This window comes from Haliaeetus albicilla, chromosome 12 (assembly GCF_947461875.1).
Source record: "Haliaeetus albicilla chromosome 12, bHalAlb1.1, whole genome shotgun sequence".
NCBI lineage: Eukaryota > Metazoa > Chordata > Aves > Accipitriformes > Accipitridae > Haliaeetus > Haliaeetus albicilla.
Genome location: NC_091494.1, coordinates 17,982,605 through 18,002,320, shown reverse-complemented (window position 1 = coordinate 18,002,320; position 19,716 = coordinate 17,982,605). Strand labels below are relative to the sequence as shown.

Here is a 19,716-nt window from a genome sequence, read left to right as displayed (position 1 = left end):
TTAATGGCGTATGGCCATATCAAATATATCAATGACTAAACATACAAGATAATTTACCAATATGTTAAAAAAAAAAAAAAAAAAAAAAAAAAAAGAAAAATACTTTGTAGAAATCATGCAAGATCCATTTCACTGATACAAAAGGCTACACTCCCTCTAAGTGTATGAGGGAGTCCCAGAAAACTACACTCAGTTGAAAAGATAGTCTGAGTTCTTGTGTAATTAAAATAGTTTTACATAATGGAAGGAAAACAAAGGAATCTCCCCAAGACAGCATATTAAATGGCAGCATAAAGTTGGGACAACTAACTTCTAAAAAGAAATCATGTGCGTAATGGCAAATGGAACAGAGATGACAAAGGGTCAGAGACTGCAACAAAACAAAAATAAAAAAGTCACAGAAATCACTGAAAAGTAAGAGCCAACTCTCTTCATGGTATATTCATACAGGTAGCCAAAGCCAATTTATCATCATTTTCTGATAGTCTTCGCCACACTAAACATTCTCCTCAATCTGTGTCACAGAACAGGTTTGCAAACTGCACACCTAATTTCTTGAAGAATCAGGCACAGAAGCTCCTGACGTAAACACAAGCAGCCAAACTGAGTTTCCTCTTGTTTCTTACAGGTGTACAAAGGATGAGTACCTCCTCCATCTTATCTGCTGGTACTACACATACCCACAGGGGCAACCATCCACCATGCTCCTGCATCAACCATTTACAAGTCTGGCAGCTGAGCAACTTTGGGGTTTATCAGTGCCTTCAGCCCCTTTTTGAGTAGTGCGCCTGTACCTGGCCCAGTCAGAATAAATGAAAGCAGTAACCAAGTGTACAGTTTCAGAAAAACCTATAGAGCATAACTACTGATGAGAGAAAGTATCCACTGAAGACATAGTTATCTTGGAGTCTCTTTTGCAACATATTTCCTCAAATATGAAGGTATTTCTGCAAGTAACCCCCTTCCTGCCTAAGCTTACAATTCACCTGTGTTTGTGTGCATCTCTTTCCTACTGTTCACCACAGAAGTTTTCCTTCCCATTAAATTAAAATACTGCGACAGACACCAACACAAACTTAGATTTAACAGTACAAGGAAGGGAAAGTTCCACTGAGGAGCAATGTCAGCGGTCTTTGAGCACATGGAGACCTGTAGGACAGACCACAGAAGTGAAGAAGTTTTGCTAGCTCTCCTCACCCTCCAGAAAAAGTGAACAAAAACCAAAGCCCCACCTCCAACACTAACAAAGTCATTTTAGGTGGTTACTACAACTTACAGGGAAAAAAAACAACAGGTAGGGAGTATTCAGATGCTAAAGCCATAAAACAATAAACAGTTAATCTTAAAGGTATCAGTTGCTATGTTCCAGTGCCCCCAGGCAGACATCCAAGCCTCTTACACCAAAAGCAGAATTCATCCCAATGTCTTTAAAAATCTTATTATTTTCTTTGGAAGGAATTTCTGCACAGCAAACTGGAACTGCTGGTTCTGAATTGATGAAAAGTTATAGTCTTTGATTAATAATTTACTTTAACGGGGCTTCTTCCCCTCCCACCATGCACACATCTACTGTGACCCAGATGCCAAGCTGACAGGTGCTACATTCTCCGCGGGAAAGAGAAAGCGCTCCCATGCCTGTGGCTTTCCCTGACTGTGCATACTGCCATACGGCACAGGCACCAAATTTCACTTCCTAGCTCTCTCAACAGGACTGTGAAAGGGAAAGTCACAATTTTGAATCAAAACAATGCCTTTCTGACCTCCAATCCCAAATCTTATTTATGGCACCAAGTAAATTTCCCCCCCCACTTATTCTCTGCTGGGGAGGTATTTGTACCTGAAAATCTTAGTTTCTAAAACATGCTTGCGTGTTCCAGAGGGGTATTAAAAACAGTAAAGTGAACATACCATGTTCAGCCCTGCTGAACTTTGAGTCAGTGGAATTATACCACATTTATATGGAAGCTTTAATCCAAACTCATATCTACATTTTGTATTTATTCATACATCTTATGCAAAATAAAAGAAAATTAAAAAAAACCCACAAAACCACAGTGAATGTGACATGGTTCTTCTACGCACCTTTTCAAACCCCAACAAAGTTTGAAAGCAGAATTTCTAATGACTGGACATTGCATCTATAGTCTGGAAACACATAATCTACTTTTGGTTCTGCCACTGACCAGCTTCTTAACCTTGAAGTCAAGTCACCTTCAAGTACCTTTTTTATTTGCATCTGCAAAAAAAAGAATGGGAACAGTGAGACCTACCTGCATTTGCAAAGCATTCACAAGGCAATAAAGGGACTGTTACTACCTAGGACCATTTATACTTGTTTTTAATATTTTATTTCTTTTTTGCTTTGTAAAAAAAAAAAAAAATTAAAAATATTTTCCCTATTTTTTCACCTTAGATCTGTAACCTGACTGCACAAGAACAGAAATACTGCCAATCGCAGAAAACAGAATTTTAGAACCCCTTGATTTCCTTTGAGTCTTGGATTCTTATAATCTTGTTCAGTTCCTAACCAGGCTAATTTCACTGCACTCGTTGCAGTTCATTAAACACAGGTACAGTATCAAAAAAGTAATTTAATTAGGGTAGTACAGAAACAGAATTAATTCTCATCAGAGGCTTGGCATTGTCCTTTGAATAGAAAGCATGTAAAGCCAAGTTATTTTTGTGTTTCACATACACAGCTGCTGATATTTGAGATGTTGCAGGAAATCAACTGGTATATTCTCCCATCAATGCATGTAACTTTTAATAACTTTAATAATAGAAACATGTACACAGTGATAGGACACTAGGGCTCTAGAAAATAGAATGCAAGGTGTAATCTATCATTTGATAGCCCTTTTCTAATTGGACTTGTTAAAAGTATTGTTAAAACCTGCATCTTCAATTCTCAACTAGTCATAAAACTCCAGCAGTGGCTTCCTTTCCATGAACAGGAAAGAGACGAACAATGAGAACACAACACAGTATAGAATTAGACTTGCAATACACTGGAGTGAAAGTGGCATTAACATAAATAGAAGCAGTTTGTTCTTAACAATATCATTACAAGACAAAGTTTGGGGTTTACAGGGTTCTTACAGAAGGTATGAAGAATGGGACGCATTTTGTAACTTTAATTTCATTCATGCTTACAGAAAGTGTTGGTGTTTGGATGGCATAACAGACAAAACATTGTATTAAAAACACTTCTATTCTTCAGCACTAGTTTGTTCTGGAACTGCAGCTATATTGTGCCACTGAATACATACAACTTTCTCATCTTAATAGGAAGCAAGCACTTGGACTGAGGGTTTATAGGCCAGATTCTGCTCCCAGTTATACAATTATGCTGCACATTCCTATGCAAGAGACCCTTCATTGAGTCATCCCAGATTTCCAGCAGTATAACTAAGCAGAATTTGTCCTCCTATATGTATATTATAAAGTCTGTCCCAAATTCTGTACAGGAATGCAACTTCTTGGTAGAAATCTACGTTCAAGATATTTAAGCAACTTCGAGTAACACTTAGCAAACGATGCTACAGAAAATCTTAATGCAATGCTGTTGCTGTGCTTCACTTGTCTATTTGTTTGTCAGCATTGCAGGATTCTCAAGGGACTGCACTGCAATATATTACCCAGCATGTGCCGCAATGACTCAGGCAACAGCATGAGTTAAGGATGGAGCGCCAGCTCTCACTCGAACTTTCAGGATGCCTGTGCAAAACTCTTCGGCAAAGCCAAGAATCTATAAAAGGAGATGCATTCAAGGAGAAAGTTCAGTTTCCATTCCATTATGCTATACTATTTTCTATTGCAATGCCATTCAGACTTTTATATATAAATATTTTATGTGTAAAATATAACTAACCTCCTTCCAAACTGTAGCTGCACCTCTGCTAGATTCCCAGTTTACAGCATTATGATCCATCTATTGCAAGCTTTGAGACCTGCATTGTTAAAGGTTGCAGAGGCATATGATTGCTATCTTCTGCTAATCTGTAGGCTGACTGAAGCACTCGAAGTTTCTTTTTGCTACAGTTATGCCTTACTGGCAGGCTACTTAGCAGGAGATAAATACAATTGTAAATATAATTGTAAACCTAAATCTCATGAGCTAGTTTCCCCCTTCTCCCAACTCTATCAGATATGTTTTTTAATATTGAAAATCACCTTCATGCCACAAGAAACCATCTTCCTATTTCCTACCTATTAGCCCAGTACTCTGGTGCCAGGAAGCAAGCTTCAGCGTAAGCAGGGTGAGCTGCACAACCAAAAGTCAGCCATTTAACTCAAAATTAAGTGAATTAGCCTTACTAATGCCAAAGGAAGAGGAGTGAAGTGCAGATTACTGCCCCTTACTCCACAGCAACCCCCTCCCCCAAATCCATGCTGATCTTTGCTACAGGATCACTTTTCCCTCCCTTTTATTAATAATTTTGCTTTGAAAGAAAGTGCAAAATGAGGACTTCTCCTTTTGCAAGCACTGTTTTCCACCTAAAAAGAAAAAAAAAATAATCACAAAAAAACCCCAACAAATACTCCATGAACTAACAAGTCTTGAAAGATTTACACAAACCCTCGGTCTCTTCTCACACCATCTTAGAAATTTAAGATGAACAGTGTATAATCTACATTATAGTTTTATAATTACTGGATTGCGTAACAACAGTCTCTAGCCATGACACAGGTAAAGACAAACAATAACATCTAATTAGAAATCTACATATACATAGAGGATAAAGGAATATTATTTTTTGTCCTTGCCAGTGGCTGAGGGTTTACTCTCCTTTCTGAAACACATATAAGAAGTGTAATTATCCATTTCAAAACACCTCAGACAATAAACTAAATTCTAATGTCCTTTTCACCACCATCCTACCCCCACAATTCTGTACGATTTGCAAAAGAGTACATCCAATTATCTAATAAAAACTAGGAACAGGATAGACACTCGCTCTCTACTAGGTCTTGGATTCATCATGCCCAATACAAGTTAGATGTGAAATGGCAGTATCTCTAACAGACTGTATGATAACAGCTAATAGTCATGGGAAAGAAATATATCTGCACATAGTAAATACAGAATTTCTTTTCATGTCTCACTGGCAAGTTCAGGTTCTCTTTGTACAGAGTTTGTCTCTTCCTCAGTTTACCGAAGTACTTCCTTTGCTAACAAGCACTTGTGTAAATAAAGTTTTTTTGTATTAACTCAATGTCAACATGGACTTTAAAAAAAAGGCTTAAATATTATTTCTAGGCTAGTATCATTCATTTACAACATAACAGAAAAGAAAAATAGTCAGGAGAATTAAAAAAAAACAACCACAACAAAACCCAATCACAAGACTTATTCTGTCTGAGGAACAAGAAGGTCTTGATTCTGATCTGGTCTTCATTCCAACAGACGGGATCAAAATGCCACATAAATCAATGGAGTAAAAGCAGAAATCTGGGAGAGGAGAAGCAGCATTCCTGCAACTGTTGGTGATAGCCAAAAGTTAAAAAAAAAAAAAAATGTAAAAAATAGAAAAAAACATCTAAAAAAAGATGCAGTACTTGAAAAGACAAATGCCATTCAGCATATGAGGAGATGAAAGCACAGAGCATATACTTTATTACACTAGGTTAAATCACTTTCAGAAGGCAAAAAAGTTGTAACACATTTTAGTTGCTTTCGTTAGAAAATGTCCCCACCCGTAGGCTCTGTCTATAGACAATAGAGCCAGCTCCTGATTCACACTCTCTGGGACCCTCTCCTTCACTGACAATAGGAGAAGGTTTAAGAAACCAGTCTGCATAGGCTAACAATAACTGTTGATGCCTACATTACAAATAAGTTATTCACGGTAATTGGCAGTCATGTGTTTCCTCAAAACAGTATTAATTTCTACTATTGCTGAGAAGCTAAGCCTAAGAAATACACTATGAATAATCTGTTGATAATGAGACTGCTGCTGTACACAGACTTTAGCTACAATTAATTAAAAAAAAAAAAAAGACACAAATATGTGAATTTAAGGTCAACAGCAGACTTCCTACGCCACCGTCATGGCTAAGCTTTCAAAACACCCTAAGGGAGGGAAGCTCTCAGCTCACTAGCCTCACACTACTTTGAAAAATCATGTATCTTTACACAGAGATACTAGCCTGGCTACAGTTTTAGAGCACAGCAGAAATTATAATAGCATCTGCTGCCTATTAAGGCTTTCTTATTCACTCTCTACTTACTGCTTTTCTAAACAGTAACACCACTCTAAAAATACTCCCAGTATGCATCAGAAGATGCAGTCCTCCCACCATCTGGGTTATCCCACATGCACAACCACCATGAGAACAAGGCCTACAAAAACAGTAGGCAGAGATACACCCACCTACATCAAAACGTTTCAAACTGAAAACAGGAAAACAGATAAGATATGTCAGAGGCTGAAAGTGACAGGAGACAGATTTCCATCACGAACAGAGCTCCCTAAAGGCTAATTAAAAACCCCTCTATTTGAAAATACATTAAAAAACAGAAAAAAAGCTAATTCCATGAGACTTGCACATGAGTTAATCAGCTCTGAGAAGCAGCCTGCCCTCACTTACCAGCTAGTGAGAGGTGGTAAGGCACCACACGGGTTCTGCTTGGTATTTCATTAGTCAAATGAGTTATACTCAAGGGATCATTGCTGATATTAAATGGACAGAATGGAAGCCATCCTCATTCCAGTCCACTTGAGTGTTTCAATTTAAACTTATAACCTAAATAAGAAGCATAGTAAAGAAAACTCTAGTGTACCTGAAAGCTATTATCTATTACATAACAGATATATAACCTTTGGGTTATATATAAGCTTTGGGTCTATCAGTTCTGTGATGCCAGAGGAAGCAATTATTAGGGTACAGACAATGGAGTAGAATTGCAGCTTTATATATTGGAATATACAGAAAAATAGTTAAAATGCCACTCACTCTGGGGTGCAGACTTTACTGCAATAATTCCAACAGATGCTCGTAACTCAACAGTTGTCTTCTGAATCTCACTACCAGATACTTTGGTGAAAAAGTATACACATGCGCTGTTTTCAGTGGAAAAAAAAAATACAGCTGGGTAAAAAATTCTAGGAGAAAACCATCAAGATCACTTACTGTGAATTAATGGATTACAAACAGACACATGGTGACTTTTTAATACACCAACCAAGTCTGCAATAGCATGTCATGCCTGATTTTGGTGATGGCTTTAGTAACCATAACAAGTTAGCTGCTGGCCTTTTATAAAGCAAACACTTATTTACTTAACTGTAACTTTAGATAAATCAAGCTGACATTCACCAGACAAACATCTCAGAAACCCCAACTGCATGTATAGAATCATAAGTATTGTTTGCTTTTTTCCTGGAATCTCTAAACTAAGCCTACACACAAAGGTGATCACCGCTAGTTAACACAAAAGCTGTACATAAAGACACACAGAAGAGACAGGCTTTTTACAAAAACAAAACCGAAATGCATTTCTTTTGCAAAAACAGTTCTGCAACAGTTAAGTGGTTCAGTTAGAGTGTACAGAGTTACAGAATAACTCCATTTATTTTATTTTACTTAATCTTTCTATAACTATGTATCTATATTACTCTATATTTCAGTTAAAATTGTGGTTTATTGCAGTTGAATAGAAATGTATTTTAACATGGAAATAGTATCTTTTGAAAATATATGGATCTTGTAACTTCTTTGATATTTATTCCCACTTCTGAATGAATTGTTAAATACACACTATCTTAAACCACTTGCTTCACCCTTCAGATTTTTTTGTCTTTAGGTTCTGTCAGCCTTCAAATATTATTCTTATTCCTTAATCACATGTCCTGGCACAAGTCTCATTCCCTTCAGTATTCCTCAGTGTCCTCTGGGAAATTTGCCAGTTTTTGTCATCTGCCCCCATTCTCCTTTGGGAACACTAAAGGAATTAATTTCATTCTTTCCCCAAGCAATGCCTGTCTCTGCTGTTAACAGTTACCCTTGGCATCCTTCATCCATTCAATACACAAAGGTATATGTCTCCTTAAGTAGATCCTACAGTACTTAAGAGATTTAACAAATGTTCTGTTGAGAAATACCTCTTTCATGCTCTGCATTTGCTTGGTTTAGCATTTTTGTAAAAGAATTTAGCTAAAAGATGGATTGCCAGTATTTCCATTTTGCATGTTCTACTTTATTTTTTTTAGTTTCAACAATTGTTTACTTTGTACCTTTATGCATATGGACATGACTGTGTGTCTGTGTGTCAGAGATAAACAAATCAGTTATTTAGACCTGGATGTTTTTGATCAACTCTATACATGCTATTTCTTCTGTTATTTTTTCCACTACTACTTTGACCAACGTCTTATCTGAATTGTTCCAGAATGAGCTCTTAAGAAGCGTCTTGTGTTTCCTCAAGCACCGAAAAAATCCAATTCCAGTATCTTTTTCCTGCACATTAATCTCCTACTAAACAGTCTTTCTTTCCCTGAAGAGAGCCTTTTTGTGTCAACTTACTTTGAATTCCTTGCTCAGTCCTGCATTTGAAAATAAGTGGAAACTTTACCTTTGGCCCACCCTGAGAAGAATATTATCTGAGTTATGCATGGCAGTTCCTCACTGTCACAAATACTGGAAGCCATACCACAACTTTTCAATAAATGTACAGTCAACTTCAACATATTCTATTGTTCCTTTTTGCCATTAGTACTACCTTTATCAGATTCCCTCCCTTTTTTTTTTTTTTTTTTTTAAAATGTTTACCTGACATCCGGGCAGGATTAAGCAACTTGCACTGTTACCAGTTGCTAGATGAGACAGCACTTGTTGTGGTTACCTCTCTAACTTCCTCAGTTAAATACCTTCTGTTTCTTGAGTTACAAACTCACCATAGCAAAGGCTGCATCACTTACCAGCGTAAGTTAGGTGCAAAACAAGCCCAAACCTTTTATAAATTGTCCTTGGATTTGTTTACCCTGGAAGTCCCACATTTTCTCAAAGGGACAATGAAAGTTAACTAAAAGATACAGATTCATGACATTCTTCAAGATATGTACACAACATGAAAGAAAGAACACTATTGAAAATAAGCACTAGATAAAAATATTTAGCATCTATGTCCAAACAATGTGCACATTCTGCATCTGGGCTGCTGACAAGCCAAATGTCTGAAGGAGGACCTACAAAGATGACGGCTAAGCACTCAATGAACCTTTATTTTCTCCACTCTCACCAAGACAAGAACAGTTGTCCCATCTGACTGAATAGGTTACAGACACTGATTTCAGTATTACCATTATTATTAATGAGAACCAATAGAAATACAGATCTCTCAGGCTTGGAATAAGCAAGCAAAGCATCTGAGGTGAGGCTTCCAAACACCTTCAGTGAGAAGAATCCCACCGCTGCCGCTTCCTGAAGCTACCATACCAACGTGGGGCTTTGGGTCGGCACTACCATGCTGTGTAATGCAACCAGTCCACCTGCCTGACAGAAAGCGGTTTCTCTCTTTAGAGAAATCAGTGAAAGTATTAAAGAGAAGCACATTATTAAAGAGAACAGGAGAGAAAGGGGTCAGGAAAAGATGAAGGTTCACCCAGGAAAAGGTAAGAGTACAGCATCTAGAAAAGGAGGGAAAACTCTAGAAACATACGATACCCCCTATAGGACAAACACACGGTATGCCAGGTAGGGTAATAAACCAGCACTTTGTGGAAGAACAACACAATGAACTCGTTAGGGAAAGCTAGTACCCTACAGCCTGTATCTTTAACTGAGGCCTCGGAGTACAAACGCAAACCCAGCATGAAATAACGAACACTAATACCTAGAAGAAAGACCTGAAGCCCCCAGCAAAAGAAGGAGAAAGGCAACCCTCTCCTGCAAGGATCAACGCAAGAGGCAGTAATAAAAGGGAGGGCCCAGAGGCAAAGCTGAAGTCAACGCTCCTCGGGGTGCCAGAGGGCGATGCCGCCAGCCAGAAGGAGAAGGTCGAGGAACCCGCTGCGCCTTGCGGCGGGCGGGCGGCCGGGAGCGGGCGCAGGGCGAGCCACCCAGCAACAGCAAAGCCCCCTCCAGGGCTCTGCCGCCGCTCCGGCCCCGGGAACCGCTCCCCTTACCTGGCTGGCTTTGTGAAACTGCTTCTTGAGCCCCGCCACCGACATCTTTCCCCCGCGGCTGCCCGAGGCGGCGGCGCTGCCCAGGCCGAGCGGCCGGCCCGGCCTCTCGCTGTGTCACCCGCACCTACAGCCCCGGCGCCCCGCGCAGATGGAAACATCGCCTTCCAAGCGGGCTCGGCGGCTGCCGCCCCATTGGCCGCCGCCGGGGCCCATGCAAATGACAGAGCCGTAGTCGCCGGCCCATTGGCCGCTGGCGGGCGCTATGCAAATGAGAGCGCTCGACGACGCCCACGCCGCGATGTCGCATGGAGACAGCGGAGAAGGGGGACGGGCAGGCGGGAGGATCCCTGCGCGCAGGTGGGACGGCGGCTGCAGCAGGGGCGCCCTCCGAGCCACAGGGCGCTTGCTCAAGCACCAAAAGGCCTGTTAGCTCTCCGGCTGCCTCTAGCTAGTCCTGTTTCTAATAGGGCTCCAGTTTTCTCCTTGCGGGTCGCATTTCTTGTGTTTCCTTGTAGCATCTTTAGTTGCGCTCGTTCGCCTCAGATCTGTTATTGTGCATTGTAATTTATTTGGAGCTTTTAACACGTGAAAGCTCTTGCAGCGGTCCAGGACACGACTGGTTGATGCTGCGCATCAGAACAAAATCCACTTGGTAGTTTGACTCCATAGCTGCGTTTATGCTGCTCAAGGCTCAGAAAGGCACAGTCCCCCACTGACCGCCTCCCTCTCGGAGGAGCAGATGTACTAGAAGGAGCTACGCCGGAAGAATGGTGTAGTTGTTTGCTTGGTTGTTACAGGATGGATTCATTGTATGCTTAAATATGATTGCGTATGAGCAATGTGCAGATACAAGTATGCGATGTGGTTATGCCTGCACTGGTAAAGCACTTCCAGACTACACTTAGATTCTGGGGAAGATACGCTCTGTGATGTGCTGCTCGGTCCTGGCTGTAAGATCACTTGGGAGTTATGATTCAGCTGAAACTTACGCATGGACCTGGGAAGCAGTTTAGAGGTAGCCTTTGCTGGCTGCAGCAAGGCTCTTCGTGTTACTCACTGTCGTGCTTAGTGCATTTTTATTGGGTTGGGAAAGAAAGGTGTTTCCAGAGTGCATTATAGTTACTTCTTTATAATAGCAAAGAGGACAATGGCAAAAAATACAAGAACTTGCAGAGTAATTGTTACGTTATAAACTGGGAGAAAGGAATCACTGTCTCATCTGTTAGAAACAATTATATACCACTGTGAAACAAAGTGTAAAGACAGACATATTCATGAGTTAAGGAACTCCTACTGGCTATTATTTCACAAAGGACTCTCTGTACCCAAGAGGCAGAAGAGACAAAAGAGAAAGCAAAGAGGATAGTACCAGTCAACATTCGCTCTGGAAGACAAACTCTAAGGTGAAGTCCTTCCAGGTTTTTGGACTGAGTAATGTTTGAAAGAGGTCTGCAATCACCATGCTATCTGGGGCCACCTGTATCTAGGGCAAGAGCATCTTCAGCCTCTTTACAATGATTACACCACAGGCACCTGATTTCAGTACCAATTTCTCCTCCTAACTGAAACAGGCAGCACAATGTTAACTGTGCAGGCAAAATTGGTTATGGCTTAAATTAGGAACACATTTGTAGAGATCTCAGGTGAGAAAGTAAGGCCTACACTAAGAAATGGGAGTTCTGTAAAAGGTATTAAAGCAACCTCTTGGTGTACCATGGAATTAGGGAGAGAAGGTGGCTGTGGCCAATCTTCAGCTTTAAGAAAGGGTGGACCAGAAGTGAAGAAGGAAAGACTTTGAAATAAGTCACTGTGGAGGGGAATCAATGGATTATGCAGTCACTGTGGCAGTTAGCTATAAAATTGGATTAGATAAAGAACTTGAGTAAGGCTGTATGTCTACAACTTCCTTTTTTTTTTTTTTTTTTACCCTGTTTGTAACCCAAGGATAGCAGCCATGTTGTCTCTGCTGAAGTGATACAAGAATTTGCAAGTGGGAAATGCCCTGTGGAAATTTAACTTCATAGCCTAATTCCTCAATGATACAGACAAGGTGAAAACCTAATTAGTGAGCCAGCTTGAATGGTCCAGGTGTTAATGATTTGGTAGAGACAGCCTGAAAAAGAGACTGGTATTCAGTTCAGATACAAGCAAAAGTTACAGCTTGTAGACAATAACATACGTTGGCTAAGCAGTATCTAAGAGCTTTATAATCACAGACATAGTTATATCTCATGGAAAAAAGATTGTGATTTGCTGGATGATATTCATCAAGTTTTACAAAAAGTCACTAATTCAGTCTGTAAAATGAGGGAAATTGGAAATAGTACAAAAACTGTGGGAAGTGGTTCAGATAAATGCTGACATGATGGGAAAAAAGCTTCTATTAAAAAGAACTGTTAAAAGGAGAAGACAGGCCAGGGCATAGTACTCCATGGGCATGGTGAAAAATGCTTCACAGAGTCTGGGAAAGAGGAGGCCTTCAGGGGCAAAACTTCTAGATGTCTGGGTATTTAAACAACAATTACAGTCCCGCTACTCAGGAAATCTCAAAGTACATGAGAACAACAGATGATAGCTCCAACACATTATTGTTATTGAATCAGATGTGCTAAAAAGGATGGTGAAACTTGTACAAACTGAGAACTCCTAACTGGGCTCAAATCAAAGCAGTAGCTAGAAAATATGCACTGGCTACATACATGGGAGAAATGGGCTTGAAAATTGGTCCTGCGAAATTCAAACAAGACAGATACTTGGATAAATGGATAAATTCATAATTCACTTGGATTTCAGTGTGGCTAATACTGTGTAAAAAACACAGTCAGCAGAAACGCAGTCTGAAGAGGTGGCAAACAACCTTATAGGCGTTTGGTTTTCAATGAACAAATTACCTTACCTGTAAGAGCTGAAATTGCAATAGCAGCCATATGAAGTATTTCAGCAGAATGAAAACTAGAAATATTTAAAAAATCATCCAGAGGCATCTTAGCAGTTGAAATTACTTGGAATTTGAAGCCAACTACATCCATGTTTGCCTGAGTGTCTCTTAAAAACAATGAGAAATCTGTCAGTGAAATGTGATCTGGGTCTTTGGTAGTTACTGCCACAAAAGAAAACATCAAAAAGGGGAGGAAAGATGAGTTTGTGATGAAATTCTATTGGATTTGATTCTAGGCCACACTGACTACCCAAGTAAAGCACTTATTTATTCCTTAAGGCTTAAATATCCAAAACAAGTTACCGTGCATCAGCTTACCTTGCAAAAATTTCTACACATGGCATTAGAAGGAGACTTTGGATGTATTCACCTGATCCAGGACAAGAATAACTACAGGGGAAACCAGCCTAATGAGTAACCAAGTTATTGCTTACCAGGACCGAGGTCATTGAGAAACCCATAAGGGAGGTTTTCATCTGTAGCTGAATTGGAGATTAGCAACCCCAAAATCTGGATTTGTAATAGAAAAATAAATGGAAACTACACATGAATTCTCTACATGTTGAGGAATTCTGATTTCCCAAACTTCATCTTCAAAATACTGGCAATGTGGAAGGAGAGCAAAAGCAAAAACAAACAAACAAACAAAACCCCAAACAAAAACCCCAAACAACCAAAAAACCCCAAACCCTTAAATTTCTATAGGCTTTTTTGGCTTTCAGCTTGAAAAAAAAAATTGCTACATCAGAAATGGTACATCCACAGGACTATGTTGAATAGGAGAGAAGGAGTGAAGAGTTAGACAAACAAAAGTGAGCAAGACTCTCAGGAACAGATGTGATAGCCACTAATGGTCCATAAGGACTATATGTATTTAATGGCAGTTCAGATTACCTGGTTAGTTTTTCATGTTGTTAAAACTGTGGTCATAGGCTGTGGGGGTTTTTTGTCACAGGAAAAGAATACATTTGAAAACTAGTGCTTAGAAAATAAGCATTCTAGGAAAATTATGCCATTTGAAAGAACAGTTGGCCAATACCCCACTCCACAAGAGCAAACTTGTAGAAGCTTTAAAAATAAAGCAGGCTCAGATATAAGGTTGTGTGCTCTTCTAGCAAGATGGGAGTTCATCTGATTTGATGATTCTAGAAAAAAGAGGGGAATACTAAACTGAATTGACACTGATACTTGAATATTTACCCAAGTAAATGAAGTAATGTACAACATAGTGTTCCAAAGTGAAATCCAAAGGACTACAACACTGGATGAAATTGGTCCCGAATTTCATCCATTTAATTATTTTCCTGGTGTCAGCTCCCACATTTGATGTTGCAGGACAGACCTGAAAGCTGACACTGCGAAAACAATGCCAACGGCAAAGTACCCAAAAACAAAATCAGAAGAGACTCCTGATGCAAAAAAATGTCCAAGACAGTAAGGACATCTCATGACCCTGTTTTAGCACCCTTTCTATATCCTTAAATGAAACAATTATTTAAAATTAAATTTAAAGTTGGTGATACGAAAATATGTTCATGTACAGGAGCAGACTAACACTGTGGTTTTGCTTCTAGAACATAACCAAGAAATTCTACATATCATAGCACGTTCTGTGCAGATAAACTAGCTCAGGTATTTCTGACATGGCTTTGCATTGCAGTATACATTTCATGAGAATGGGAAAAGAACAGACAGTCTTCTCTACACAGCCGGCACTGGCCAGAACTTGGAAAGCATCCTGTTCCACACGGACGCTGCTGGCAGTTAGAGCCGGAATATGTGACCCTGGGGCCGGTAGACACTCTGGCTAACCTACTTCATTTGTTTAGGATGCTTATGTTTGCTCCCCAGATCTTCTAACTAAATGTAACTAGTGAATTATTTTTGGCATACGTGATTGTTCTTCTCAAGCTGACTTTCCATATGTTACCATTATCCAGATCTTTGCTTCTCTTCTTGTCTCCTTCCTGTGTTTGTATTCCACATGCTTCTCCATCATCCTGCAGATACGTTCTATCCTCGCTTACTTTCCTAAATCTTTGGCTGTTGTTCTGCAAGTGTCAACAACAAAACAAAAGCTTGTTAGGTCTTATGCCATTAATTACTAAATATAGTTCTAATTACATGTTTCTTTTAAAAAGACATACAAACATTTTAGATGATGAACTTAAAATCTAGATATAGATATTTTTTAAAGTTACATATGTGGCTAATCTAAGTAGGTACCCTAATTTTGAAAACTCAACAACCTACTTTTTGTGTATGCAGATCTGTCACACTCAGCTTGTAAAAATTTTGCACTCCTAATCTTGCAAATTATACTATGTGGATGAACTCTGTAAGAGATCCTACTTGGAGATCTTGTAAATTCAAGGTGCCTATGTTGTTTCTGGTAACAGTAAAGAAAATTAGCTTTTACTATTAACATAGTAAATTATTAACATACACCTAGGCACTCAGTGCTCACAGGCAACTCTAGACTGTTCTACAAAAATTAGTTACACGTGTAAATTAGAATAAAGATGTGAATGTCCAAAATGAGTCCACAGTGGAGACAAATCTGGAAATAATAGAGTATTAGTTAGTGCTAATCCTGCACACCCAGAACATTTTTATTTCCTCCATGCTTGAGATTTCTAACCTGATAAACCGTTGGAAAAAAAAACCAAAACCAAAAAACAACAAACTGTAAGAAGTTTTCCTTTGGGTAGGTCTATCCTAAATGGAAATATTTCAGTTTTCTGACCAAATCGGAAAAACCGTCATTTAAACTTCAAATCTCGTGGTTTTCAGTATAGCGGCATTCCTTTGCACAAGCACCTGGCTTGCCCGCTTGAGCCTCCCTTCGGGGCCGTGTTCCCTCGGGGGACTACATCTCCCCTAATGCATCTGTGGCCATGTGCGCACCAAGGGGGGGCCTCTCTGCGTGGGTTTGGTCGGGGGAGTAGCCTACTGCACTGTGGGTGATGTAGTCTACCCAGGAGCCCGGCCAGCGAGGGGGAACTGGAGCACGTTGTTGCCAAGCAGAGCTTCTTCATGGAGGTACAGCAAGGTAACAACAAATCCACGAGAAAAGGCTGGGTTGTGAAACGGACCCACAATTTTTTTCACTAAGGATAAGGGAAAAAAAAACCTTTTCTACTGGAAAATACCAAAAAGAAATTCGTAGCCATTTCTGAACTGAAATTTCTTAACCTCTTTTCTGGGGAAGAAAAATCAACCTATTTTAAAAACTTATTTCATTTAAGAGAAAAACAAATATTGGTGTATCAGAAATAATCACATGAGGAACATCCCTCTTTTTGCTGGCCTTTCTAAAATAGCTATGTTCCTTCTTATTAAAGAGTAAGGCAAAATAAACTGTAACTTAAAACGAGTCAGTATGGTAACAAGCAAAAATGTTGCTCTGATTTCAAAAAATTTCACCTGAGTTCTATGCTGCTATTTCACGGGCAACAAAATAGAGCTACTAATTTTCTGCACACAGCTGTCTGTGTTCATCAGAAAGTGATGACATTCTCATTGTTGACAATGGCAGCACAAAATTTGAAATTGAAATGTCACTAGAAGAATAACACTAGCTTCAGGAAGTTATAAAAGATATTCATCTTCATGGTAAAACTACTGTATCATAAATGGTGAGGACTGTTTCGAAGCAGAATTTTGTAGCGCTCCGGCATAAACTGGATCACATTTACTATTTGAAATCCAATCTAGAATTTCATTTAACTGCTCCTCAGTTATAGAACAAAGCTTTAAGTATCATCTTAGTAAGTTTTGGTCTTTATAATGATCCTTTTCAGAGGAAAAAGGACACATTGAAGAACAACATGTGCTGCTTTGCCTTGCTTAGGGAATGCAATGCACAAGCTTCTTTGATAATAATTTATTCAGCTTTATCAGGGAAAAAAAACCCATAAAATCAGTAAGAAATCTGAGTAAAAATCTGAAAGAACACAGACTGTATGTAATAAAAGGAGACAAACAGTCAAAAATAAAATAAAGTAAAAAATCCAGTGGTTTATCTTCTCCATGTATAAATATATGCCTAATTCTATTTTAAGTTGCTTCATATTACAGGGCAGAAAGTCGTATCAACTCTGTGACACAGTATCCTTACATAATACACAATGTGGACAGTTCAAAGAATTTGACTGATGTTTAAAAGCAATTTGAATATCAGTAAGTACCTCGTAGCAAGTTTGTGAATATTCAGACATACCTGATTTTAACAAAACTTTTACAGCATGGATGTTGTTTTGCTTTCAGTGTAATTTAATAGGTCTTTTGGGATCTGCCATGTTTGAACATCTGGGAATCATCACATGTTGTCTGTTGATCAATGAGGCAACAGGAAAGGCATGATGTGACACAGATGTTAAATATGGCAATACTCCATAGACCGACTGGATCACAAATGGGAATGATCAGACTTTGAAAAATCTGATTAAGATTCATTGACTGGATAAAATTCAGTATTTTTTTTCTTGAATTTCCTAACTGTTCTGATAACACTGGGTATTATAGTGGTCAACGAATTATTGGAAACTGGAGGAACAAAATGACGTAATTGAAGACAAGGACTTTTACTATCAAATGCTTTACAGGAAGATGAATACAACTTGCCAGGTCCCTGCTGTCTCGTCATGAAGATTAATGTCTACTACTGGATAACTCTGCCACTCCTTGTAAAACAAAGAATACATAAATCAAATTTATTGCATTAGTTTAAACATCATGGTTAATTGAGTAATTGCCGCTATACTAAGAAACCTTTCGCTCCCCTCCCTCATATGCAAAGGAGAAATAGCAAATATTAATTTGACTGTTAACCATGAATGCCACCTTCTGGCTATGCACAGAAATGCCCTTTGAGAGCAATTGGGGAAAAAAAGCACAGCTTTCATTGCATAGTTACCGGATAACTATTTCAATTAAATATATGTTAAAAATGTGTGAAATGGACATGCCTCCTGACAGACTTCCTAGCTTGCTTGTTGAAATTTAAAGGTACTCAGATATTTACTTTTCTAAAGAAATTGAGTAGTTTAAAATAATAAACACACCTCAGATTGACTTTCTGTAGAAACGACCTGAAAACTATTGTATTTAAAGGTAGCAGCTGAATCAATATCGTGAATGAAATCCTGACCCTAGTGAAGCTGATAGGACTTTTGCCACCGACTTCAGTGAGGCCCAAACTTTCAGGCTGTATTTTCTGAAAGCTGCTCTTGTGAACTGGGGTTTGAATTTTCAAAAGTTTTAAAGGAAGCCAGGTGTATATTCTTCTGCAATTCAGTGGGCACAGTATTTTAAAGAGGAAACTGGTCCTGCAAAACAATGATGGAGAGGTTTTTGGAGTCAGAGACCTCTCCTTCCCAATATCGGACCAGATTAGCTGTCGCTTTTATTGTTTGAACTTCTCCAGTAATAGACTTACAGTTGTTTGGTGCTGTTAGTACAGGTAAAAGCATGTTGTGCGTACCAGAACATGTTCCTTGAAGCAATCATATTATCAAGGTGTAATGGACTCCCAAATCAAAGCAAAATTCTACTCTGGCTGCTAGGATGATATACCGACAACAGGGGAAACAAGCCAGGGAATTTCTCTCACCTGGGGAAGCAAATAAGAAGAGTTTCTCCAGTGCATGAGGAAGAATATATGGGCAGACAGTAGCTGAAATCCCCTGCAGTTACAGATTTCTTTAACCCTACTGTATTTAGCTTATCCCTTATTTTTTAACCTAGCTATTCCAGCTGCGTGATCTCTTGCAGATTTAAATTCTCAAGTCATAGTTAAAAATAATTTCAGTGAGTCTAATCCTACACTTAGATATATCAGTGGGAAATCAGTCATATCTTCTTAGGTTCTTTTTGGTTCTGCTTATCAATTTCTTTACTGTGTCAAGTATAACGTGGTAGAAATTTTATGCAAGCTGATAAATCAACCTTACTGTAGACACTGGACCACTTTTAATTTGCCTAATCTGTGATTCTAGTATTTTTTAATGTTGTTAGATATGCACTAGTTTCAAGGATTCAGTGAAACAGCATACATTCAAAGAGATTAAAAAATAGTGACAGCTACTGTATATTAATAACCGATGTCTGACTTTTTTGATAGAAGTTTTCCTTACAATTAAAAACTTTCTATCTGAATATGGAAGATACTGGAGGGGAATGATGAATTTTATTATTTTTCCATTTTACTGTTATGTTAAATGCAATGGGTTTCAATGTGCTGCAAAGGTGTGGTTCTGCAATAAATAAAAATAGCATGAAGCTTTATCAGATTTTTTTTTTTTACTCCCTTCTTTGGAGGAAGAAAATAAAAGATGGGGATTAAATTGAGCTTAATCTATATCTCTGCTCTTCCTACAGTGCCATACTTGCTTGTTTTTTCTGACAGGTGGTCTTGCAAATATGACCCAGGTACTGATACTTGGAAAGCAGGTACCCACTTACTCAATCCATTTATACAAATGTCTACAGAGTTTGTTATTTTTCTCAACTGCTATCTGAGAAATCTGTAAGAAGCCATTTATAATTTTGACATGTATACTAAGTTTTGACATATATACTAGGTAATGGAAAGCACATTTGTGAATCTGGCCTTTTTTTTTTTTTCCCCCCTTCAACTTTGACTTAAAA

General features: G+C 38.8%; 1 protein-coding gene across 3 annotated transcripts in view; it reads right to left on the bottom strand.

The window, feature by feature from the left end:
- Window positions 1-10,305, bottom strand: part of SH3GL3 (SH3 domain containing GRB2 like 3, endophilin A3) — a 58,207-nt gene extending 47,902 nt beyond the window's left edge. Inside the window, exons 1-3 of one of the 3 annotated variants that reach the window (XM_069798377.1) lie at window positions 10,128-10,303; window positions 3,639-3,748; window positions 2,083-2,236 (exon numbers count right to left, since the gene is read on the bottom strand). Coding sequence is in view for 1 of the 3 variants with exons in the window: in XM_069798376.1 (XP_069654477.1) it covers window positions 10,128-10,172 (45 nt within the window). In the remaining 2 variants the exon portion in view is untranslated. Of the gene's footprint in view, window positions 1-2,082; window positions 2,237-3,638; window positions 3,749-10,127 lie in introns of all 3 variants that reach the window. The other 2 variants (XM_069798378.1, XM_069798376.1) reach the window with 2 other exon arrangements.
- Window positions 10,306-19,716: the final 9,411 nt, after the last annotated feature.